The sequence below is a fragment of the Erpetoichthys calabaricus genome, chromosome 1 (genome assembly GCF_900747795.2).
Source record: "Erpetoichthys calabaricus chromosome 1, fErpCal1.3, whole genome shotgun sequence".
Classification (NCBI taxonomy): domain Eukaryota; kingdom Metazoa; phylum Chordata; class Cladistia; order Polypteriformes; family Polypteridae; genus Erpetoichthys; species Erpetoichthys calabaricus.
In genome coordinates this window covers 62,918,329-62,945,842 of record NC_041394.2, presented here as the reverse complement: position 1 = coordinate 62,945,842, position 27,514 = coordinate 62,918,329, and the positions used below count along the sequence as shown (strand labels likewise).

The window sequence follows — 27,514 nt, the reverse complement described above, 5'->3', positions numbered from 1 at the left end:
TCGCTCTACAATTCAGTGTAATTTGCACAAAGAACATCTGTATGGCAGGGTGATGAGAAAGAAGCCCTTTCTGCACTCACACCACAAACAGAGTCGCTTGTTGTATGCAAATGCTCATTTAGACAAGCCAGATTCATTTTGGAACAAAGTGCTTTGAACTGATGAGACAAAAATTGAGTTATTTGGTCAAAACAAAAAGCACTTTGCGTGGTGGAAGGAGAACACCGCATTCCAAGAAAAACACCTGCTACCTACTGTCAAATTTGGTGGAGGTTCCATCATGCTGTGGGGCTGTGTGGCCAGTTCAGGGACTGTGGCCCTTGTTAAAGTCGAGGGTCGGATGAATTCAAACCAATATCAACAAATTCTTCAGGATAATGTTCAAGCATCAGTCACAAAGTTGAAGTTACGGAGGGGTTGGATATTCCAACAAGACAATGACCCAAAACACAGTTCAAAATCTACAAAGGCATTCATGCAGAGGGAGACGTACAATGTTCTGGAATGGCCGTCACAGTCCCCTGACTTGAAAATCTATGGGATGATTTGAAGCAGGCTGTCCATGCTTGGCAGCCATCAAATTTAACTGAACTGGAGAGATTTTGTATGGAAGAATGGTCAACAATACCTCCATCTAGAATCCAGACACTCATCAAAGGCTATAGGAGGCGTCTAGAGGCTGTTATATTTGCAAAAGGAGGCTCAACTAAGTATTGATGTAATATCTCTGTTAGGGTGCCCACATTTATGCACCTGTCTAATTTTGTTATGTTGCATATTTTCTGTTAATCCAATAAATTTAATGTCACTGCTGAAATACTACTGTTTCCATAAGGCATGTCATACAGTATATTAAAAGGAAGTTGCTACTTTGAAAGCTCAGCCAATGATAAACAAAAATCCAAAGAATTAAGAGGGGTTCCCAAACTTTTTCATATGAGTGTATCAACACATTTCTTTGCATTTAGATTGCCAGCGCCTTGTACATACTATCACTGTTTTTGATTGTCCATGTGTGATGGTGTGGGTCGGCTCCACGCTCCCACTTCTGTTTTCGAAGCCTCTTGAACCCAACATCGTTGATAGGCAAGACTGGGATGAGCCGGACAAGCACACACAAAGCAGTGGGTAGGTGCAAAAGTGCTTTTATTAAAATCAGTCCAAAACCAAAACAGTCATCAAAAGTGCAGTGCTTTCAAATGTCAATAAATAATACAATAAAAGTGGAAACTGGTGAGATTTAAAAAAAAAAACGGACGTAAAATGAAAATAGACAACCATCGCAGTCATTGGGTCAATGCTGCTTTCATTTCTGAACGAGCCCAGCACAACTCCCTCACTATACCCCTGCTCTCCCACTGCTGGCTCACCTGGCGGAGACCTCAACTGCCGCGGTCCTCTCCAACCAGACCCCTGTCTTGGCTGCCTTGGGCAGTGTCAGCCAGACCACTCGGGATTGGTTGTCTTCTCATCTTTCTTCTCATTCGCATACCTCAGATTCCTGAAGAGGACACCACCACCTCGATTGCACCCACTCCTCTGAATAATCAGTGGGCATGATCCGTCACTAGAGTGCTGTTTCTTCTTTCAACCCCGGGACCAATGACCACACTACCTTTCCCAATACTGGCTGGCTGGCTTGTCCTGTCTCTCCACTTGAATGTTGCTCTCTCAGCTCAGTTTCGGCCCTCTTGTTTCTCTCTCCTTGGTTTTTCCACCCTTCTCCAATCCTGTGCTCCACCTTTTATAACACCGCAGAGTGTTGCAGGTGTGATCACCTAATTACTGCCCCAGACTAAAAACAAGACAATCAGACCACCCACACATGCTGGCAAGGCAATGCTCAGTCAGCTGACCAACTCGCACCAACCCGGAGATGGGCCGTCTTCGCAGACAATCACTCGCACCTGCACAGGTGAGCACATCCATTATTTATTCAAAAAGCCACCCAGCGTCACGGACATGTTGATCATTAAAGTGAAGGGCACTTGATATACATCTGGTGTCACACACGTGCGCTTGTATGTGCGCAGCGTATCCATTGTGATCACAACATACCAGATTTTTAAAAATTAAAAGAATAAAACTACCGTAAGGAGTCACCATTACGATTTTAGTTCTAGGTATCGCCCATTATGGCTCAGAAAAGTTGTGACGTCACAGATTTTAGTATTACTGGATGTTATCGTATTTTTGTTGTATGTGTGGTACGTTTCCATGTTTTTTACTTCAAAGTCAGTATTTAGTATTTGAGTTTTAGCCTGTTAAATATGAGTTCTTATAATCCATTATCTACAGCCTAGACAACCAGCATGACTGACCTTGGAGCAGTCAAATCAAGAGAGACACAAAATGAGAGTGAATTGGACACTTAGGCAAAGACAAAACTCCTCTGCTTAGTATTTTCCAGCCCAATGTTCAGCCAATACCATAACACGCCGGATGGTTTCCAAAGTCTCATTCATTAAGAGACAGCAGGAAGTGCTGTCTTTTTTACAACATCACATGATTCGGCCACCTCTGTTTCTGTAGATGATTGTAAAGGAGTTTAGAATGAGAAAAAAAATCTCATGTTACTCCTTTAGCATAATACATCGCAGTGGAGCTGATCCCAGCCTATACTCCCATGATCTACAAGATGAAACCGACTACCAGAACAGTATAGTTATGGACTGACGAGGTATCTTCAGCATTACAGGACTGTTTTGAGCATACTGACTGGGGGGTGTTCAAAGAGGTCTCAGATCTAGAAGGATATACATCATCTGTCCTATCCTATGTGCAGTTCTGTACTGATGCTGTCCTGCCCACGAAGACCTTTAGGGTGTTTCCAAATTAGAAACTGTGGCTGGACAGTACGGTGAGGTCCCTGCTTAAAGCCCAGGACGCTGTATATAGGTCAGGTGACAGGCTGGCATATAGCAAAGCCTGAAAAGAACTAAAAAAAGGAATAAACCTGGCAAAATACAGATACAGACAGCGTATCGAGGAGTATTTTCATAACAATGACCCACAGAACATGTGGAGAGGCTTAAAGACCATAACGGATTATAAGTGCAGCGATCAGCAGGTCAGCTATGACCCTAGTCTCCCTGACACCTTGAACAGTTTCCTTGCACGCTTTGATGCATCTAGCAGCAGGGAGACTGTACATCTCCCTTGGCTGGAGGAGCAGCATCAGCCTCTAGTCCTGCAACTACACCAAGTGAGGTCCACCCTGAGGAGGATCAACACCAACAGAACTGCAGGACCGGATTAGGTAAGACACCGAAAATATGTGCTGATCAATTGGCAGGAGTCTTTCTGGACATTTTCAACCATTCTCTACAACTTGTAATGGTCCCTGTCTGCTTCAAATCCTCCACTATTGTGCCAGTGCGTAAAAAATCAGCAGTCACCTGCTTTATTGAGTACAGCCCTGAGGCTCTGACTCAAGTACTAATGAAGTGCTTTGAGAGAATCCTCCTAAAGTACATCAAGGATGCCATCCCCGCTGGATTTGACAACCATCAGTTCGCCTACAAGAGGAACAGATCTACAGAGGATGCCATCTCAATAGCACTTCACACAGCCCTGAGTCATCTGCAGTGCCCTAACACTTATGTTAGGATGCTATTCGTCAATTTCAGTTCAGCATTTAACACCGTAATCCCGGACAAGCTGGTACAAAAGCTTCATAATCTGGGTCTGTCCACATCGTTGTGTCCCTGGATCAGGGACTTTCTCACCAACAGGTCTCAGGTGGTTAGAATTGAAGATCGTACATCAGCCACACTGGTTTTGAACATAGGCATGCCACAGGGTTGTGTGCTCAGCCCAGCATTCTTCATGTTATTTACGCACAATTGCTGTGCCATCCATGCCACAAATATGGTTGTGAAGTTTGCGGATGATACGACCGTGATGGATCTCATATCAGACAATGATGAGACTCACTACAAAGAGGAGATACAACACCTAGCACTATGATGCTTAGCCAACAGCCTCATCTTGAACACCAGCAAGACCAAAGAGGACATTATGGACTATAGGAGGTCCAGAAGAACAGAACATACTCCTATTTTCATACATGAGGAGGCCGTAATGTGTGTGGACAATATCAAGTTCTTGGGTATCCACATCACATTGGATCTGACCTGGTCTTTGAACACATTTCACCTGGTAAAGAAGGCCCAACAAAGACTCTTCTTCCTGAGGAAGATGAGACGTGCTGGTTTCTCCTCTCGGCTGTTCACAAACCTCTACAGGTCTGCTATAGAAAGCATTCTCTGTCACAGTATGACAGTGTGGTACGGCAGCTGCACAGCACAGGACAAGAAGGACTTGGCACGGGTGGTGAGAACAGCACAGGGGATCATGGGAAGTCCTCTCCTAGACCTGGACTCTGTCTATGTTGGAAGGGTGCAGAAGAGAGCCAAAAGTATAGCTACGGATCTCACCCATCCAGGAAATGGACTGCTTGTATCACTGTCTTCGGGAAAGTAGTACAGAAACATAAAAACATGTACCAGCACACTGAAAGACAGCTTTTTCCCCAGAGCTGTGAAGTCCATCTGCCCCTGCTGATGCCCACACATACATCTACCCCTAACATGCACATGCACTTTCCCTCGTAATCAAACACACACACTCGTATTCCTCCCCTGCAGACCCACGCACACAGATCACTGGTCTCTGCAGACGTACTACCTCAGGAAAAGTCTGGACTTGATGATATTTTATTGCTGCTGTCTTTTATACTTATTATGTTTATTTTATTATTTATAGTGTATTGTGTATTTAAGTATTCTGCCTTGAAGCCAAGCTCTACCAAAAAAAAAAAACCATTTTGTTATGTGTATGCATAATAACAATAAAGAATTCAATCTATCTAATTCTCACATATGCTCAAAACGCCCAAAATGCATGATTTTTTTTGCTAAAATATTGTTCTATAGTTACCTGAATTATCAGCACACAGGAAACAGTCACTTTTTGAGTTGAAGACAGGACTCTTGACCAATGAATGACATGGAGAAGTTCAAAAAGTCAATCCCATGAGACTTTAGGTTTCCTCTTTTATGTGTGTGCTGAAAATTCAGGTACTAAATATAAAACAAGATTTTAGCAAAAAACACCCGACTTTTGTACATTTTCAGAATAACAACTGGATAAACGACGTGGATTATGAAAAAAGACTTAGGTGTTTTTTGGGGTTTTTTTCATAGAATGTGAGTTATTTATTTATTTATGTTTATGGATGTTATGGATCATTTGTCATTGTACAACACTGGTCACCATTGAGTTTCATTCTGACATAAAATTTTCACTCTCCTTCCTACATGAAAACATGAGGTTACATTTTATTTTCTCAGCCTTCACCACAAAGTATATTGGGTCAGAAACATAAAAAAATAACATTCCTGGGTGGAGTATCCATTACCAGAGGCACCTCATAACACAATGTGCTGAGTCTCCTACTGTACTCCTTGACCACTCTGTCCAAACACAGCTCTGGCTCCACCGTTAAATCAGCGTCATCACCCTGATCATAAACAGTGGGAAAGCATACAGAAAAGACATTTGCCTTCAGACAGAGTGATACCAGGACAACAGTCTTTTTCTCTCATTGTCAGCAAAACTGCAGAGCTTGTCGTAGTCTTCAGGAAGCTGACTGCACTCCCATCTGCATCGGAAGGGATCCTATTTAGTGTGTCAGCAGCTTGAAGTTTCTTGGAGTTACTGTCACTGATGATTTGAAGTGGGCACAGGCCATCTCAGCTGTCAACAAGAAGGCTCACCAGCGCCTTTACTTCCTCAGACCTTTGGGGAAAGCCCGGATGTCTCTAACTGTGCTCACCAGCTTCTGTATCTGCATGGTTAACTCTGTTCTCACTGGTGGCTTCACATACTGCTCAGCACCTCCTCAGCTCAGGACTACAAGGCCTTACAGAGGTTGGTGAAATTGTCTTAAAATCTTACTGATGCACAGTACCCACAGTATACTGTATAACACACGCTGGCTTAGAAAACAAATCAGTATTAGAAAAGACCTGAGACAACCTGCACAGTGATGTTTTCTGGTAAATGCTGCTATTAGATTCCTTGACAATTTTTATCCACAGGCAATATTGTTACAGAACAGCCATAAACACTGATAACTGCATGAGCAAGTCTTGAATCTTTTGTGTGGTGTTGCATTTAAATACAGTATGGTGTTTGTGTTATTCTACTATAGTCACTAGTCTGCAGAAGACATACAAGTATGAATTTACTGTAATTGTCCAAATGACAATAGATTTGAAGTTCATCTTCCTCTGACATAGAATGAATAAACATAAAATTTTGAATTCTTTGTTCTGTTCAGGAGGGAGCCATTGTGCCCTGTTCTCATTACAGATGACGGCAGGTTCACACTGAGACGTGAAAGAGTCTGGAGGCGCCGTGGTGAACGTTATCCAGCTTGCAACATTATTAAGCATGACCAGTTTGGCGGTGGGTCAATGATGGTCTAAGGAGGCATATCCTTGGAGGGTCACACAGACCTCCACGTGTTAGACGACAGTACTCTGAAGGGGAGGGATGAAATCCACAGAGGTGAGGGTTAGGTTTAGGGTTGTAAGACCTTACGCTGGTGCAGTGGGCCCTGGATTCCTCCTGGTGCAGGACAATACCGGGCCTCATGTGGCCAGAGTGTGTAGGCAATTCCTGGATGACCAAGGCATTGAAGGCATTGATGCCATTGACTGGCCTTCACATCCCCCAGCTCTTCTCATGTAACAGTCCATCTCCTGGTATCTCCTCCATGACCCTTTTGCGACGGCACATATGAATGTACAATCCTGGAGGAACTGAGCTACCCGTGCAACCTGAATCAGCTGCACATACCACCTCGTGACGAGAACAACAGCAAAATGAAAAACTAGAGAAGAATCAGTCAGGAAGGGTAAGGAAGAGCAATTGTGTGTGGACACCATTTGCAAAACCATTCCCTTTTGTGGGTGTTGTCTAGCTGTTGCCTCTCCAGTGCTCCTCTTCTCACTTTCATTTGCACCAAAGCAGGTGAAGTTGGCTCACAATTGCTTATGCTTACTAACTGAATAGACTGATAACCCGGAAACTTACTTGACTTGGTGTCAGACTGTGATGATGAAGTGTTCCTTTAATTCTTTGAGCAGTGAATGTTATTACAGCATGTTCTACAAATCCCTGGAAAAAATATGAAATCACTACTCTTGGAGAATGTTCATTCAGCTGTTTTGCTTTGCTGCAAAAAAGCAAATCACAGATATGACACAAAACTTTTTTATTTAACAGCTGATCATTCTGGCATTGTAAAAAATACCTCAAATAAATTAAATTAAATTTTTGTAATTAATGACACATTTTTTGTTGAGACCAAGTGCAGCAAAAAATGCTGAAATCACTCAACGATGAGAAAAAAAATGATGGAATCACCTGGTAATGTGTCTTTCTAAAACAAATCCCCACGCAAGTCTAAATTGGCCAATTAGTCTGCAGTTCAAAGCGAGTGCTTGCAGACCTTAATGAGCTGTTACACGCACGTGGCTGATTGACAGCAAACATGGCCGCAACAAGAGAGCTGTCAGCTGAAACGATGGAAAGAATTATACAATTCCTTCAAGAAGTTAACTTAACATGGACTGTGTCTACAATTTGGAGCAAGTATTAACAAAATCAGAAAGATGGAAAAGGGAAACATACAGGTGGACCAAGGAAGACGTCAAAGTATCAGGACAGAAAACTGAAAGCAGTATGCCTGGGAAATAGAAAATGCACAACAAAAGAAATGAAAAGTAAGTGGGCAGAAAGAAGAGTCAATGTCTGTGACCAAACTGTAAGAAATTGGCTGAAGAAAATGGGATTTATATAGAGAAAGGTCAAACGTAAACTATGATTGATACCTAAACAGAAGAAAACAAGGTTACAGTGGGCTAAAGTGAGGCAGTTATGGACTGTGGGTAATTGGATGAAGGTAATACTCAGTGATGAATCAGTGATCGCCTCTGAGGTCCTTTTTGCCAACTGCTATCAGATATTTCAATGCTTCCTCCCAGGGTATTCGTTAACTTTATTTTGAAATACCATTTTGATATATCTGAACAATATTTATTTATATTTGTTTGTTTGTTTGCAATTAATTAACTATTTTTATTTACATATTCTTTTATTGATTGGCTATTATTTGTCCTTGTTTTTATCTTTTTGCTGCTGTACGAGGTGAGACATAAAAATAACTGGACTGGGCTTGGGGCTTTCCTGGAAAACCGTCTGGAGGTCGGCCAGATGTGAATCATAGAACTATATGCCCTCCTACATGCCGGCTAGGTATATCCTGTGAATAGTCTGGTCAGTATTTGCACAACAATCGCAACACAAGTTACCACAATAGTGTCGGGTGAAAAAATCAAACAGTGAATCAACATCAAATTTCTCGTGAATTTTCTCTTTTTCCATAAAGCAGTTTTTGACTGACTAAAACATTCCTATCCTCGATCATCCTCTCTATTTGCCTGATTTAGCTCCCTGTGATTTTTATTTGTTCCCCAAAATCAAAAGTTATTCATTGTTGAAGAGCCTCAAGCAAGAAGACTTCCAGCACTGTTTCAATCAATGGAAGATACATATGGAGCGGTGTGGAGATCGGGAGGGGGAGTATATAGAAGGTGACAATGTTTAGAATGCTGTAATTCATCATTAAATATTTTTTTTTTACCAATCCGGTTATTTTTGTGTCTTACCTTGTATGTATCTGAATTTCTCTTTAGGATTAATAAAATGTATTTTATCTAATCTAATCTAAATCTACATTGACCAAGGAGATGATGATGGAAATTTTGCTTGGTGCCATTCTAATTAAACATATAAAGATGACTCCCTGAATAAAACAAGCAAATTTCCACATTCATTGATGATATGGGGTTGTATGTCAGGTAAAGGACCAGGGGAGATGGCAATCATTGCCACTATAGTAAATGCACAGGAGTACATTGAAATTTTGAACACTTTTCTCATTCCATCAATTGAAAATAGGTTTGGTGATGATGAAGTCATTTTTCAGGACGATTATGTGTCTTGCCACAGAGCAAAGAGCATTAAAACTTTTCTCCAGGAAAGGCATATCAACTCATTGGCATGGCCAGCAAAGTCTGGATGTCAATCCGAATGAAAAGGTATGGTGGAAATTGAAAAATATGGCTCATGATTAGGCTCCATCCTGCAAAGCTAATCTGTCAATTGCTATACAAGAAGATGGAACCTGATGGATGAAGAATACTGTTTTTCATTAGTGAAGTCCATGCCTCAAAGAATTCAAGCTGTCATAAAAGCCAGAGGAGGGACATCAAACTACTAATTGTAACTTTTTGGGTTAACGATTCCATAATTTTTTCCTCATTGTTGAGTGATTCCTCTACTTGGTCTGAACAAAAAATGTGACATTAATTATAATTTCATTTAATTTTTTTGTGGCAAGTTTTACAATGCCAGAATATTCAGCTTTTAAATAAAATAGTTTTGTGTCATATCTTTGATTTTGTTTTTATTTTTTGCAACAAAGTAAAACAGCTGAATGAACATCCTCCAAGAGCAGCGATTATGTGATTTTTGCCAGGGGTTTACAGCAGACACTAGAAACGTGCCTTTTGTGTCAACACAGCATACATCAACACATGAGACTGTCACTTCCAAATTTGATTTCTGCTCCAATTCTATCATTGCGATTATCAAAAGAAAAGCTTTAAAATCACAGTCCCATACTCTTAAGCATGTATACCTGGACAGACTAAGGGTGTCCATTACAGTTTCAGCTACACCTCTGAAGAATCAAAATACAGTGTACAGTGATACGAAAAAGTTTGGGAACCCCCTCTCAGCCTGCATAATAATTGACTCTACTTTCAACAAAAAAGATAACAGTGGTATGTCTTTCATTTCCTAGGAACATTTGAGTACTGGGGTGTTTTCCAAACAAGGATTTTTAATGAAGCAGTATTTAGTTGTATGAAATGAAATCAAATGTGAAAAACTGGCTGTGCAAAAATGTGGGTCCCCTTGTCATTTTGTTGATTTGAATGCATGTAACTGCTCAATCCTGATTACTTGCAACACCAAATTGGATGGATTAGCTCATTAAGCCTTGAACTTCATAGGCAGGTGTGTCCAATCATGAGGAAAGGTATTTAAGGTGGTCAATTGCAAGTTGTGCTTCCCTTTGACTCTCCTCTGAAGAGTGACAGCATGGGATCCTCAAAGCAACTCTCAAAAGATCTGAAAACAAAGATTGTTCAGTATCATGGTTTAGGGAAAGGCTACAAAAAGCAATCAGAGGTTTAAACTGTAATCAGGAAATGGAAGGCCACAGGCACAGTTGCTGTTAAACCCAGCAGGTCTGGCAGGCCAAGAAAAATACAGGAGCAGCATATACGCAGGATTGTGAAAATGGTTACAGACAACCCACAGACCACCTCCAAAGACCTGCAAGAACATCTTGCTGCAGATGGTGTATCTGTACATCGTTCTACAATTCAGCGCAATTTGCACAAAGAACATCTGTATGGCAGGGTGATGAGAAAGAAGCCCTTTCTGCACTCAAACCACAAACAGAGTCTCTTGTTGTATGCAATTGCTCATTTAGACAAGCCAGATTCATTTTGGAACAAAGTGCTTTGGACTGATGAGACAAAAATTGAGTTATTTGGTCATAACAAAAAGCGCTTTGCATGGCAGAAGAAGAACACCGCATTCCAAGAAAAACACCTGCTACCTACTGTCAAATTTGGTGGAGGTTCCATCATGCTGTGGGGCTGTGTCGCTAGTTCAGGGACTGGGGCCCTTGTTAAAGTCGAGGGTCGGATGAATTCAACCCAGTATCAACAAATTCTTCAGGATAATGTTCAATGTTCAAGCATCAGTCACAAAGTTGAAGTTACGCAGGATTTGGATATTCCAACAAGACAATGACCCAAAACACAGTTCAAAATCTACAAAGGCATTCATGCAGAGGGAGAAGTACAAGTTTCTGGAATGGCCGTCACAGTCCCCTGACTTGAATATCATCGACAGTCTATGGGATGATTTGAAGCAGGCTGTCCATGCTTGGCAGCCATCAAATTTAACTGAACTGGAGAGATTTTCTATGAAAGAATGGTCAACAATACCTCCATCTAGAATCCAAACACTCATCAAAGGCTATAGGAGGCGTCTAGAGGCTGTTATATTTGCAAAAGGAGGCTCAACTAAGCATTGATGTAATATCTCTGTTGGGGTGCTCATATTTATGCACCTGTCTAATTTTGTTATGATGCATATTGCATTTTTCTGTTAATCCAATAAACTTAATGTCACTGCTGAAATACTACTGTTTCCATAAGGCATGTCATATAATTAAAGGAAGTTGCTACTTTGAAAGCTCAGCCAATGATAAACAAAACTCCTAAGAATTAAGAGGGGTTCCCAAACTTTTTCATATGATGTACAGTAATCCCTCACTACTTTGCGGTTCACTTTTCGTGGGTTCACAACTTCGCGGGTTTTTAAATATAGTAGTAGTATTTCCTAGTCTAAGAACAACAAAACAAGTTCGGTGACTAAGTGCGTTGTAACACGGGCTGTGATTTGTTACATGGGAGGGAGACGACAAATCACAGCTTCCCGCTTTGTAATCGGGCCTGTGATTGGTGCTTTGACTGATGCCTTGTCAACGTCATGACCGCCTACAAGCTGCTCTTCGACCTGAAAAAGAAGCAGCGGCAGCAACTGCCGATCACGATGTTTTTGCAGCCTCGCAAAAAAGAGCCAGTTCCTACTACTACTACTACTACTACGGATACACCTTCGGAAACCGAGGAGGAGGTGCCCCAGGAAATGGCTTTTCCATCTGAAGAGATGTAAAATACAGTCATCAGCTGCGCAGTAAAAGTCATCATCACCTTCATCGTCATCATTTTTACTGCGCAGCATATTCATCACCATCATCGCGTCATATATAGCTACGTGTACTTCGCTATACAGTAAGTGTAAACTTATCTACCGATTTCATATTGCTTAGCAGTTGTCCCTGTTATTAATAGAGTAAAGGGTGGGTTGTAAACAATACAGGGAGGGTTTAAAAACGTCTAAATACACGTTAAATAATTAAATAAATATGGTGTCCCTACTTCGCGGAAATTCATTTATCGCGGTCGGCCTTGGAACCTATCTCCCGCGATACGTGAGGGATTACTGTATTTACATAAGAATTGTGTGTCAGTATTCATTCATCTGAATTCTGAGTGAAGAAACCAGTTCTTGGACTAAACGCCCTTACATGTTCGCTAATTTAGCGAGCCAGAGTCATAAAGCACCTTTTTGGAATTTGCATTAAAAATGTTACAAGTACTATGCCAAATTGTGCCACGCTGCCAGCATTCTCTCCTCCTTCACCTAAATGCACACGCTGTACTTAAAATGCTCCTGTTTCCTGCTACCGCACATTTATCTCAGGTGCATAGCATAGATGTGTTTGGTGTCAAATCTAGCATAAATATTTTTATTTTAATCACAAAACCACCTACCTATTTGGAACAGCAAACTGCTTTCTAAGGTGAAGCATGTCGAAGGTTAATAAACATGGATCTATTTTCCTCGATGTTATTGATTGTATTTAATCAATAGTCATTTTCCCACCGTAGGAACTTTGTTTTCAGGAACCAATGAGTTCCTGTACGATGTAGGCTGTGGATCTCTTGTGCTACCTGGCCACTTTCATCTGTTGCACATACAGGAACTGTAAACTTTATGCAAAATGTGTGACATGCAATGAAGAGTGACTGTGTGAATTGAGGAATTTGCGAATGTTCTCGGGGGGGATCCCTGCACTTCTTTGCTTTAAACTGATCGTGATTTCACAGGGGAGATTATTGCTTTAATGTGATGCATAGCGTGGCTATTAAGAGTGAAGTGTGTTTACTGATAACTCTCTTCAAAGTCCAAACTACAGATTCATAAGATGGTGCCAGAGCTTGTGGTGAACCATTCAACACAATCCATCGCCAGATAGGTTCTGGTTGAACAAACATTCCTGGGAGTAGAAGCTAAAAAAAAAGTACCAGGAGCTACAAGTGGCTCGCGTTCCTGTAGTGGGAATGTTATAACAGTTCCATAAAACAACCCTGGTACCCTGTAAGAAGTTTCTGTGATGGGAAAGTCCCTTACGAAAAAATGAAAACAATGCTTGTCAGGCTTAACATGTTAACCTGTGCTGTAGTTGACGAGAAGTTGTTGGCTGCCCTGTAGGTTATTTTTAGTTATGTTCACTTCTAAGTAGACCATGAATTTTTGCCAATTGTAGAGTATTTAAACAGTTTTATACATCTGATTTCTTTTGTTCTGAATTTCTAGCCGTGCCCGGACTAATACGCATGTGGAAAACCCCTCCCGAAGTTAGCTGAGTTCTCTTTAGATTATGACATCTTGTCCATGTTGGCATAAGGCATGTAACAGCTCTGGGGAGGTCACCAGTCCATCAGATAGGACCACTTTATAGTCACTAGGTTACCCTAACACATATTACCTTCACATATACAGTACTGTATGCAAGGAAAATCAGTGTATGCACAATACAATTCATAAATATTCAAGCTCAAGCCTCTAAATCCACAAGTTATCAGTGTTAACCACTGTGCTGCCTCAGCTAATTTGCTGCCTATCTTTTATATAGTAAAAGGCCTTCTCAAATCTTTTATTAACAAATGTAAGGACTATTACATTTTTTAAGTTTTAACTTAAAAGAAAAGGTAATCTACAATAATACTTTAGCAAAGCCTCCTAATAATACAAAGAGAATGAACGCCTATCATACTGTATGCTTAGATCCTATGAATTTGAGGCAATACCTTTAACTAAATATTTGTTGGATCAGACTTGATGTTATTTTTCTTGCTCATTATTTTCTGTCCCAAACAAAGAAACCTGTGTTCTTTTTATAGACCATACATGTGAAAGTTCGCAGGAATAGATCTTACTACCATAGTATCCAGTTTCTAATGTGCAAAGCCTCGGATATTTGAGCAGACCTTATCTCTAGCAGCTCGAAATGCATTCTATCATTTGCATCTGTGTTAGTTCATCACATTATCAGTAGTTGCTTGTTTGCAGAGCATCTGTTCTCTTCTGTCTTTCCAGTTTATGAACTTGCCTTTTCAGCAGAGTGCTGCAGGCTACCAAACAGAATTAGGCCCAAAAAGAGAAACACCTCTGGATATGGTGAGGACCAAAACATCCATAAAAATCTTTTGGTAGCTCAGAGTTGCCTTTGCATCCTTGGTTCACCAGTAAGATATCCATCTGCATGCCAATAAGACAGATATAGTCACAAAAACATGCCATTTAGGGAGATTTCAGGGGCTCCTTTGTTAGAGGTGTTTACACTGAAAAATCAGAACTGTAGTGTGAAATTAGTAATCTTAAATTTAAGGTTCCTTCACACAAGGTGATGTGGGCTGGGACACCTGTGATGAATAGAATTTGATCCATCATCAAGGGCATGGTAAGGCCTCCACCAGAAGTATACCTCAGCATGCCCTGCAACCTCTCAGAAATTACCCATTTTTTTCTTTTTAATGAATATATATATGCCTGGTGTAGCATAGAATGTCACTTCTGCACATTTCATCCATCAGTCCATAGTTAGCATCACAGCCTGATAGCTCCAGGATCATGGAATCAACTCATAGTTTGGTTTGAGTTTATGTGGTTCACACATCTCCATCTGTTTCTGTACTTTATAATTTTCTTTCAGGTACTCCGATTTTTCTCCCTCATCTCAAAGATGTACATACTCATGTGTACACTTGCTGGCTCCTGCCTCGTTCTTGATGCTATTGAGAAAGGCCCTAACCATGACAGCCACTAAATGGGTGGCATAGTCAATGGATGGTGGGCTTTTATACTGATGCAAAAATGATTTCTAATTAGGGTCTTGGATTGGACTGACTGAATAAAACATTTGGTTGTGCAAGTCAAGAGCTTTTTGGCACATCTTTTGATCTGTTAAGCACTAAAATGACAGTCCTCCATTCTGTGGTAATAGTATGATTTGTATGTATGCCTTTAACATCTTTATTTCATGAAAGTAAATTATAAAATTGCATCTATTTCTCAATTCTTGACAACAGCCTACTTACCTCATGTGGACACGTGCCCTTTTTCATTTCAGACTTATTACATGGTTGCTCATCTTTTGTTCTAAGTTCCTAGCAACGCTGCCTCCATGCTCACTTTGAATGCTGTACTTTTTATTCACCATTGGAAACTAAAACTGCTGCTGTATGGATGAGGTGTTAATGCTGTCATGAATTTAAGGAAGCCATATCAAATCGGACACACTTTATTGTTGGTGGAATAGCTATTTATTCATTCATTTATGGAACCAATCCTTGGTTGAATAAGTACCAAGCAAGAGCAAGCCTTGGATGAACACATACGCTTGAAGAATTAAGTATTGTAAGAAGGGAGTGCTGCATTTAATGATCCGTTTATATACATTGATCTGTGAGCACAGCATAGGGAAATCATCTAAACTCGACAACAAAATTAGCAAAGTCCAGGAATCAAACTGCCACCCAAGAGCCATGAAGTGGCAATACTACCAGCTACAGACAAAATATCCTATTACAACTAGAAAATAGACCGATGGATTACATCTAACCCACTTGTCCAAACCGAGGTCAGATTGCTGAAGCTTATCCCAACAAGTCAGAAATGAATCCTGGACGTGGTGCAAGTCTATCACAGACAGCACTGTTTAATGGGATTTGTTTCCAAAACTAGGAGTGATATAGTCAGTACATTTCCTGTTAAACTCTTTACATTTTAGAGAACAAAGTATAACTACTGTATGTGTTGTTCTGCGATACAATGAGAAGTCAAGCAAAATGACACCTTTTATTGGCTAACTAGAAAGATGACAATATGCAAGCTTTTGAGGCAACTCGGGCCCCTTCTTCAGTTCTTCAAATGCATCTTACCTGAAGAAAGGGCCTGAGCAGCCTCAAAGGTTTGAATACTGTAATCATTGTAGGTAGCTAATAAAAGGTACCATTTTGTTGACTTCTCATTGCATCCTTAACGTCCAACACCACTTGTACTATTGATACTAAAGTATCAGAAAAAACAACTTGCTTTCAAGCTTGAAGAGGACAAGACCTCCCCGTCCTTTCTTTCTATAAATTAAATGTCGTCTCACAATATCTGGGACTTAGTTTGATTATTTTACGGAGATCACATAATCCTTTCATGGCTGTGGACTCCAAATGCATCTCAAAAATTTGTAGATAATTAAATAGATTCATAAAACAAGTTAATGTTATTTGTGTATTTCCCAACTTAAAAAAAAGAAGAAAAACAGAAAACAAGAGTAGAGACTCGACATTTTGGATGTGTTGTCTTAATCGGGTGTGTACCAGCTCTCATTTGATTCACGTTCTAATCACGTGTGAGTCTTTTCTCTTTTACAGGAGAGAAAAATCCTAACACAGCTCTCTATTTACAATGTATAGAGGTAATGGATAATAGTTTTTGACCCCATACTCTGATTTCATAAATAACACCTTACAACATTTTGTGCAAAACTAAAGCACCAAAAAAAACAAAACGTTTTGCCTAATGCAGAGACTAAATCTTATTTAGACAGTGGCCTCACTAATGCATTTCTGAATAACGTGATTTGATCTGATTGGGTAAAACGTTAATAAAACAACTGAGTGTGGGAGGAACAGGTTGTAGTATAACAGAGAAGTGTCACCCATAGTTTAAACCAGGGGTGTCCAACTCCGGTCCTGGTGTGCCAATGTGGCTGCAGGTTTTCATTCTACCCATCTTCTTAATTAGTTTGCTGTCTTTGCATGCCGATTAACTTGTTTTGCTTTTGTTTTAATTGACGTGACTCAGACCCCTTAGTTGTTTCTTTTTCCTTAATGAGACACGAAACGAGCTGGCACATGATCAGCTCACCTGAAAATAAAGAAAGGTCATGTGGGTCTGCTCAGGTCACCAAAACATCTTGACGGTGGTCTTAGAAAAAAACAGAAAATCAACAGTCGGCTGTGGCAGAACGAGAGCAGCAACAAGTCATGATATTCAATGACGGCTTTAATTAATAGCAACAATCGGCTTCTCAATAAGAAACTGGTTGGAGTGAAATTGGCTGGAGTATGACGTTCCAGTTTAGCTGGTCATCTGTTGGCTCATTTCACGTCTCATTTCTCATTTAAAGAAGAAACGAATCGATGCAGAGGACTGAATCCTTAAAAACAGGGCTAATAAAATCAACGGAAAAGGAGTTAATTAGCAGTGAAAACTGATTAGGAATAGGGTTAGAATGAAAAACTGCAGCCACTGCGGCCCACCAGGACCAGAGATGGACACCCCTGCTTTAAAAGGAGAAGACATTCAGCCATGCAAATGGAGTGCAAAGTTTCTCCTTTCATGTTTTAAGCCTTTTCTATGCACAAAGTAGAAATAAAACAAAATAATAATCTACTTCACATATACAAAACACAACTTTTTTATTATATTTTCACATAAATAAGAACAGTAATGAAATATAAAAAAGGAAGAATTCAGAAAACTGTTCCAGCATTTTGCAGCTGTGCTCAGCTGTTAGCACCATTGTAACGTGTATTTTAAAGTGCCCAAGAACGATGGGAGGGAATGACATTGATCATAAAAATGTATTAACATTCTTTCATCTTTTCCCTCAATATATATACAACATTTATCAAACAAAAGGAGGAAAGCCCCTGTGATTTATTCCCTAGTGCCTACAGTTCTGGTGTGCTTTTCTGGGAAAAAGGCATCCCAGAATTCCAGGTTATAAAAAAATGATATGAACTGATACGCATTTTTGTTGTATCAGCTTTGTCAAGTTGAAAGTGGAGAAAATTTTAGTACTTTAATTGAAAGGATTAACAGTTTTTTTTTCTTAAGAGGCCTGCTATAGGGTTTCAAAGAGTATATTAATAAATATGTGCTTTTTCTCTTCTTTTTTATACGTTCAGAGTTAACAGGAGTGAATGACATGGTTTGGATTCATGGCTTAAGCAGTGGCTGCAGACTCTTTATCTGGAGGGCAATAGCATCTTGGAGTTTATATTTCGGCCATGATAATAAATCATAACAAACAGTCTGTCTTTGCCCTGGGATGTTTATTTTGTGGATGAAAGGAACAGCGGAGACTTCTTCAGTCGAGTGAGTTAGCGGTTCACATTGTAATTCCATGCAGAATTTTCATAAAATATAGCCTGTTATTGAAAAGAAGTTGCTGATGCAAAACAACAGTGTATCTGCACTGCAAGATGCATCAGCACCTTTTTTAATTAGTTCGCTGTCCCGTTTGGATATATTAAGATGGAAATAAGGGAACAAGGGCGCTACCGTGTTAATTTGGTTTGATAAAATTTATGAAGCCGATATGAGTCTTGTATGTGTAGCTACCATTAGAATCATTATGAATGAATCCCACAACCACAATTTACAATATGGAAAGGAAAATATACCATGAATAAGCCCAAACCTCCTCCAGTAATATCCTCTGCACTGTGGCTTTCTAGATTTAAATTTATGCAAAACAAATCCATTTAAAAGCTAAAGAAGAATAACGAACTGGCATAGCAAAATAGAAGATGTTGTGCTCATTTGTCATTGGTCCTCTGAGCTATTGGCTTTCGTTACATGAACCTGAAAAATAAAACAGACACATCTACATTACTGGAGTTGTGTAACAGTAGAATTTGTTTCAAGACGTACTTGAGAATTCTTGCCCATTCCGAAAGAGATTTCCTGAGCTGATTAGTTTAAGAAATTAGGACTTACAATTGGGTAGCCTCTCTTCCAGCATGAGGATCTGTTCACTCAAAGAGTCGATGCGGTCCAGCTGTCCCAGTCGGCTCCACATCTCTGCAATTTCTGAATCTCTAACTTGCTCCACGTCAAATGGCACAAACCTAGAGAATGCACTGACGGCTCTCTCTAGTCGCTAAACATAGGATATAATATGAACAAAGAGCTCATTTTGGGTCTCCCTTCAGATTATTTACTTGTCATGCTTATGTCTGAATGGACCATTAGTGTAGCTATCACACTAAACTATGCAATTATTCACATTTTAGATGATTAATGTCTACCACATCGTTATTGTAACTTGGAAAATCACTGCACTTGTGGTCCATCCTATATGTTAGATAAGTATGTGCAAATCATATACTATATATTGAACGGCCATGTTACTGGGTGCAGTTGTTCTGTGAACTGCTTAAGCAGTGATAGCATCCTATGGGCAGACAGGGAGGCAACTACCAGCAGATGATATGTGTGCAATTCAGGGTGGGGGTTGTGAGGGTAGTGGTAAAAGGGCAAGATTAAAGATTTATGTATCTTTGAATGCAGTAGGACAGTGTGTGCCAGAAATGCTAGCTATGGGGTTTGTCTCACTGGAGTCCCGAGAATGGATCACCACCTATTTCTGTGTTCAGAAAGAATCGCTTAAAGGAGATCACAGATGAACACGACTTATGTAGAGTAACAGGCAAACTAGAAGTAGTCAACTATCTTATATATAAATGTTGTTTACGCATGGAAGTGTGTGTGTCTGTTCAGCCCGAAAGTGAGAGGTAGAGTCGGGGTAAGGGCTCCACCTCCGAGGAAACAGAAACTCACTTAGGCACTAATACACAAGCGAGACCGGCACATCAGCAAAACAAAACCGCTGAAGAAAGGCAAAGTCGCTTAACTGCTAACATTGGCAAAACGGTATCCCTTTTACTTTCCATCCCGCCATTAATGCAGAAGCGAGGCGAGCACGTTGACAAAACGAATCCTCTTAGGAGAGAGACACCCAGAGTAGTTTGTTTCAGTTACCTGACATCTCAACATTTCAATTATTTTTCCTGACTATTTCAATAGTTTCAATAGGGGCACCTGGAGCACGTCCGGTTGGAAATAAAAGGGGCCGCCTCCCTTCAGTTGTCATTGGGAGTCTGGAGGAAGATGACGAAGCTCGGAGGAGAGGAGTGGAGACGATGAAGAAAGGCTGGATCATTGAAAGGCCTGGACTTGAGGGTGATTGGTGGAAGGACACTGGGTTGTGTACGGGACTTTACTAGTTATAAATATTATAAATATTGGCGTGTGTTTGGAACTGTTGGTGTCTGCCTGTCTGTGTCCGGGCTGGTCTTCCACAAAGTACAATTACCTCAATGTAAACTTGCGATACAGTTATAATATTACACAACCTGAGCCACTTTATAAAGCGTGTATTTACATATGATGACGATATCATTTTTAAGATAAAATGCAGCAAAATATGTTTGTTACATTATACACATAAAATGTTAACATTATTTAAATAATCTGTATTTTTAATTATTAAACATGTGAGGACACGGTGTTGCAGCGCTAGCAAGGAACTGCCACGACACTGGATGGATAGATGGATGGAATAATTAAACATGTACTACGAAAATATTTCAATGCTCCTTAAAAGTTTTGAAGAATCAGCGTTCTAAACTTACAGATAGCTTAACATCTATTACAGGGCTGATTGTGTGGCGATTGGGTACTTGGAGATAGAAAAGGAATTGGGGGTTAGTATGTTTGAAAGAGACAGTACTGCTGCATTAAATTATTTCATCGAAAGTTGCTCACGGCGCAGCAAGCATCTTGAGTGAGGCAGGAACAATCTCTGGATGGGGTGCCAGTTCGTCACTATCACTGCACCACCGTGTTCCCATGTTTAATACATGCTTTAATTGATATGATATGAATAATGAAATGATATCAATTATATATCTCAGTATTTAAATTATGTCAGAGAACTGTAATATCACGAATGTAATGGATTCTGCGTCCTGTCGGAGGAAGAGAAAGCCCGTTTAAGAAGGACGTAGTGATTCACGCACATAGAGCACATAGAAGAACACATACAAATCAAAGCATTTAACGTGCTACTTTAGTTACAATGGGATTTGAGAAACTAGTAAATTAAACGATTTTAAGATGAAGTATATGATGTTCTACTTTAATGACAAAATAAACTACGTGATTAAAGTGGAAATTTCGAGAATAAAGTTGACATTTCGTGCTTTTTTCCCACTGTGTGTCTATTTTTTTTTGTCTGTACCCTAATAAGCTTTAATATGACACTCAGACGGTGGGCTGCGACTCACCTTTTCACAGTGACTTTGATATCTGACAACTTCCATTTTATTTCGGGCACTGTGCGACTTTGTGAACTTGAGCTTTCGAGTTTTTCCGACACTCTATGTCACTCGATCAACTTCCTTTTGTTGTTTATACCACTGTTTAAACCAACATATAGTACGTTTTTCCTTGCCTCCACTTGGTATTCATTGAAATTCTATTTTCCCCCATGCTTTTGCCATTGCCTTTTCATAGAACGCTGAGCTTAAGGGCTATTTATATTGATTTTATATTGATATTCAAAGAGGCGTAATTCTGGGAGGAGACAGGGCGGGACAGCAAGCGCGTGCACGTGCGTTACTTTTCACGCTGACCGGGATTTATGGAGCGGAAGAACGTGGAAGTTGGCAAATGCACAGATTTATGCATCTGGATTTTTTTTGTGCGCTTTTGTCTGTATGCCATGTTATAGTGTGAATTCTACGCATGATACAAAAACCTGCAGCCACTGCGGCTCTCCAGGACCGACATTGCCCACCCCTGGTTTAGACCGCTCTGCAGAGCTCTATTTCACTTTGACATTAAAGAGTCTTTTTCTGTGTCATAAAATCCAAATTAAATCTACTGTTATTTAATGATATATAATAATAATATATGAAAACTTCCAAGAAGGTGAATACCTTTTATAGGTACTGTAACTACTTTTACTAGATTTTATTTAATTGTGTGTTTTCCCATGTGTGTACCAGGAAGACAGAGTAGTAACAAGCTTGGATTACACAGATTGTTACAATGGATTGAGTTGTAATCTATATATATAAAGGAGAATTGGGATCCGAGAGACTGTGTTTGTGTGTTTGTGGAGGGATAGAGAGTTAAGGCGGGTGTTGGAGTCACGTGATCATCTCCCCTCCCATTCACCTCATTTCATTCACTTCATTTCGCTCCGAGCTGAGCTCCGCAGCTGACTCGGTCTTGCCGTTCTTGATTTGCTTTTCACATGGCCAACTATACGTTGCATGCTCAAGAGTAAGCTCAGTGCACAGCTTGGTCATATTACAACCGGAGGGGCGAACTGACAACATGGTATACAAAGAGGTCCTTAACAAATAATTATTGGTATATTTTCCCTCAGTTTATTATTTAAAATTTTAAAGCAGTACTTCGCCACTGCAAAGCACGGGTATTTTGCTAGTTCTAAATAAAAGATATTAAATTAACAATGAAGAAACTTGAAAATATTCCTTAGGGGTTTTTATTGGCATCTGTTGAACTGGAAGGTGCCAGTGCTGATAGATGAAGGAAACAATCGAATGAAGACAAGCTTGACGTTAATAAAAATTTATTGGAAATTCAGAACATGGAGGCAAGAGGAGAATGAGGACAGCAAATCATTAATGACAGAGGAATTCTTCTAACACAAAATGTTCCCTTAGTAATATTCCTTATTAAATGTTTACTTTTCAGAGGTGTTCACCTACATATTCATTTCTGCGTTTAAGTATGTGATATGGGCTTCATTATAGCAAAGTGACTTTAGAAGTCTAATACTTCTGGCTAAAATATAATTAAATTTAAAATGTCAACTGCCCTATTATATCATGTAGCCTCCCTTAATTTATAACAGAGGGAACCTTCAGGTGCCACCAGTGCTGTTGGTTGCATTATAGTAGAGTCAGATATGCTGTCATGGCACTCATTGGGTCCCCTTATACCATTAAATCCTTACTTTAGTAGCATTGGACATATAAATGTTGTATTCCTTCATGGCAGCAGTGTGCTTACAATATTAGAAGAATAATGGCTCATACCACAACAATAAGTCATGGATTTATATTGCATTGCCATGATAGCGTAGTCAACATATTGCAGTGGGTTTAGAAGTGAGGTTCAAAGCCAGCTATTTTGAAACATTGATGTAATATACAGGAATCAACACAAGCCAGCATCTCTGTGCTCCGCACTTGACATCCTGGCAAGTCCATACGCTAATAAGTTCAGGATGATGTGAAAGAAAAGGTCTAACTGACTCAATTCTGGTTAGGTGTACCAAATAAAATGGCTACTCAGTGTAGAACAGACATATTTTAAAAGAAATGGCACAGAATGGGCAAGAGTTTACCTGTTCTAGGCTGGTCACCTTGTCTTTCAGTTGTGACACTTCTTCTGACAGGCTTTTGGACAAAGTATCTTTAAAAAGCAAACAAAATTCAAAATAAAACATAGACCCATGCAATTATATAGTCTGTCAACATGTTTAATGTAAAACAGCTTCCCCCATATTTTCGAAATATGACCCTTTCATGCTGATGTATCTCAGTTTCACCTAGAAATGCCCAGAGTAGGTCACTTTCAATGAAGGAGTCTGGTTTGGTCTTACCTCCTGGTTCGTTTTGTTCACAAGACCTCCCATCGTCTTTTAGGACGTAGCCTTTTCGACATGTGCAGAAGAAGCTCCCAGGTGTGTTCACGCAGTTATGCCCGCACTGTCGAGACTGCACCTGGCATTCATTTATGTCTAAAATTACAGAACAAGGAAATAACATCTAGGAAAGTGATTGTGAAGGCACTTCACGTCAACTAATTACAGTCAGACTCACCAGTTTGACACTGATTGCCTGTCCACCCTGGGGGGCAGGTGCACACATTTGGCACCAAACAGATTCCTCTGTTCTGGCAGGCGCTTTGACACACTGCTGCTGACAAAGAGATAGTGAGACAGAGTAAGAGAAAGAGATAATGTCTAATGAAATACTTGGGGATAGCACAGTCCTATATATGTGCTGTTTGGCATCGGCCCAGTAACATAACTGCCAACCTGCCATAAACATTGAGGGGCAAAAAGATATAGGCTACAACGGTATATAGCAATATTTCAATCTGGATGCATTCAATAGCTTACCATTGTCAACAGTGATTGCTTGAGTTTAGAGATTCATTGGTATCAAATGTTTTATTAAAATTAAACTTTAAAAACCTCCAACATGTTTAAGGGATCTGGTCATTGATACATGATGGAGTGGAGGTTCTGAATAACTGTTGAAAGGCATTATAGTTTTTTTTTTGTATTTATAAGAAATCTTTATGCTATTTGGAATAACAATAAGATCTATGTAAATGCTTTGCTTGAAACTTGTATTTGAAGTTTCATTTTTCATGAAACTACAACAACAATAATAATAATGAAACAGTCAAGAGGACAACATGCATGTAATATTAAGCTTCAAATCAAAATCTTACTTCTTTTTGGGTGTCTCACGATTTAATTTTTAGTCACAAATGACCAACAAAATTTTAGCACAAGAAAATCACAAATAACAAAATAAAATCATGTCACTTAAATCTTTTTTGTATATATTTTTAGCCACCCTAATGCCACACAGTCATCAGCATGTTACAAAAACCTTGACTTGGGTCAGAATGTGATGAGAGACAAATGACAATAGCGACAGAGTGGAATCAAACCTACGATCTTAAAGTGAAATGTAACATTCATACACATACATTTCTCATTTCAGAAAATCCTACCCACAGTGAAACCATACGTGTTTGAAGTACTGGATATGTGCATTTGTCTGTTGGAGAATCAAACCTTCAGTCTTTCTTAGAAAAGCCCAACACTTTATCCACTGAGCCAATAACGCCAAATCACTGAAAAGAGTATGTTGCCAAACTTCTATATAAATGATGAACATTTTTTTAATTAAAAAAAAAAAGTTTGTGTACATTGGTCTCAAACCTTTTAACATTTGAGTGGAGGTCTAACACGCTAACCACTTCAATGTCAATTAATCAAAATTATTTTTTTTTAATTAATTTGTCTACATTGGTCTTGAACCGACAACTGTTTGATCGAAAGTCCAACGCGCTAAACTGTTGATCAACACCACTAATTTTTCATATATATATATATATATATATATGTGTGTGTGTTGGCAAAAAGCACTTTATATATTTGTAATCGCTAATCTATACTAATAAAAGGCAAAGCCCTCACTGACTCACTCACTCACTCACTGACTGACTAAGGCCGTCCTTTCTCCTTGCTTCGCGGTTCTCTACTGTTTTATTGTTCGTTTATTACGATTGTTATGGTTATTGTGTAGCTATTTTAGTCTTAGTTTTCTGTTCAGGTACCCATTTCCTTTATTTAATCCGCTGCCTGCCCATATAAGGCGCTCCGCTGTTTTTTTTGTGAAGCAGCCTTTACGCAGCTTCTCTGCTATTTTATAAACGAACGCCATATAAGGACGTCGTTTTTGCTTGCTTCGAAAAGGAAGCAGCCTTTTTATTTAATCCACGGGTTATTATTTCGTTTATTACGATTGTTATAATTATTGTGTAGGTATTTTATACTTTCTTTACTGATCAAGTACCCATTCCCTTTATTCTTCCAACTGTACCCCTATTAACATGTCTATGGAGGTGATCACCATCAATCAAAGAACTATCACTTACCGAGTGGTGTCCATGCCCCGAGATGGCGCCTGCCTTTTCCATTCTCTGTGTTACATATTGCACGGACATATCAGGCTCACTTTTGATATCCGCAGGGACATTGTGTCTTATGTATTAAATGACTGGGACAGGTTCAAAGTGTGGACTGATGATGGTACAGGAGATAATTACAGTACACAGGAGCATTATAAGACTGAAATGCTTAAGCCCTTCACCTATGGTTCTGCATGTGAGTTGATGGCTGCCGCTGAATTGTTTGGTTGTCGCTTTCAAGTGTACCAAAATGGCCAAATATTTTACACCTTTGGAGAACCGTTAATGCCTCTTAAACATCTTAGATTCACAGGTGACGATTTGAGTAGTGGACACTTTGATGTTTATGAATACAGTATTTCAACTCTCAAAAGATGTATGCTTATATCGATTGACACACACCGAATGTCAGTTCAACACAAATCCAGCTCGAGCCGATTATGACAGCAGCAATCCAAGCTGTGAGAACACAGTAAAAAGGAGGCGTATCAGACATCGTGGTAGATTTTCTGATGCAGCTAGATGGAAGCAACTTCGTGCAGCTGCCGCCAAATACTCGCAGAAAAATCCACAAGTTAATAAACACGCTGTGGCTAAATACACAGAAGCAAATCCACAAGTTCATTGGGATGCTGTGGCTAAATACTCGCAAGCAAATCCACAAGTTAATAGGGACGCTGTCGCTAAATACTCGCAAGCACATCCAGAAGTTAATAGGGACGCTGTCGCTAAATACTCCCAAGCACATCCACAACTTAACAGGGACGCTGTGGCTAAATACTCCCAAGCACATCCACAAGTTAACAGGGACGCTGTGGCTAAATACTCGCAAGCGAATCCCCAAGTTCATAGAGACGCTGTCGCTAAATACACAGAGGCAAATCCACAAGTTAATACAGCTTCTGTTTCTAGATACGATCCCAATAATGAAAAGCGTCTCATACGAAAACAACAGGTTTGGCTCAACAAAGCCAATTGTGGATTTGCGTACGACCCAAACATATTGGTCATATTACAACCGGAGGGACGAACTGACAACGTGGTATACAAAGAGATCCTTAACAAATAATTTTTTGTATATTTTCCCTCAGTTTAAAAATGTTTACTTTTTTCTTAATTAAAATATTCAGCCAGTATTTCCCCGCTGCGAAGCGCGGGTATTTTGCTAGTAGTATAATATAAGGAAATGAGAAATTTAAATTTGACATAATTAATGTTCAGGTCCCTTGTCAATACTGATGCATTGTCACCGGAGATCAGCATGTATGCAGAGTTTGAAGGAAGTCAGTTTGGTAAAAGTGGGTAAAGAATTGATTGCAAAATTTAACCTAGACAAACAGAGAGGGCAAATTCAATAAAATCATGTAAACGTCCAACCTGTTAAGCACTTGACCAATGCTGCTGAACTGTCATATTGAAGTAATTTGAAAAAAACTTAAATATCATTTAATCAAAATGATTTTTTAGATTAATTTGTCTACATTGGTCTTGAACCTTTGACCGTTTGATCAAAAGTCCAACATGCTAACCACTAATTCTTATATATGTGACTTATATATGCACTATATACAGTATATGTGCATTCACTAAAAGTATAATATAAGGAAATGAGACATTTAAATTTGATGTAATTAACATAAAGATTCCTGGTCAAAACTGATGAAATGTTGCATTGTCACCAGAGATCAACATGCATGCAAAGTTTGAAGGAAATTGGTTCAGTAAAAGTGGAAAAAATGTGATTGCAAAATTCGACCTAGACCGAGAGTTCAATAAAATTGTGTAATAATAATAATAATAATAATAATAAATTGAATAGTCCCACTTAATAAGGATAAGTTGTCTG

The 27,514-nt window shown here is 39.5% G+C and overlaps 1 protein-coding gene across 4 annotated transcripts in view; it reads right to left on the bottom strand.

Moving 5' to 3' along the window:
- Positions 1–17,551: 17,551 nt before the first annotated feature.
- The window catches only part of LOC114650895 (epidermal growth factor-like protein 8), a 50,915-nt gene continuing 40,952 nt past the window's right edge, over positions 17,552–27,514 (bottom strand). For 3 of the 4 annotated variants that reach the window (XM_028800811.2, XM_028800829.2, XM_051933809.1), the window contains exons 5-9: positions 23,778–23,876; positions 23,558–23,695; positions 23,300–23,367; positions 18,853–19,015; positions 17,552–18,717 (exon numbers count right to left, since the gene is read on the bottom strand). In XM_028800811.2, coding sequence (XP_028656644.2) covers positions 18,695–18,717; positions 18,853–19,015; positions 23,300–23,367; positions 23,558–23,695; positions 23,778–23,876 — 491 coding nt within the window. In that variant the 3' untranslated portion in view covers positions 17,552–18,694. The remainder of the gene's footprint in view (positions 18,718–18,852; positions 19,016–23,299; positions 23,368–23,557; positions 23,696–23,777; positions 23,877–27,514) is intronic. The other variant, XM_028800821.2, reaches the window with a different exon arrangement.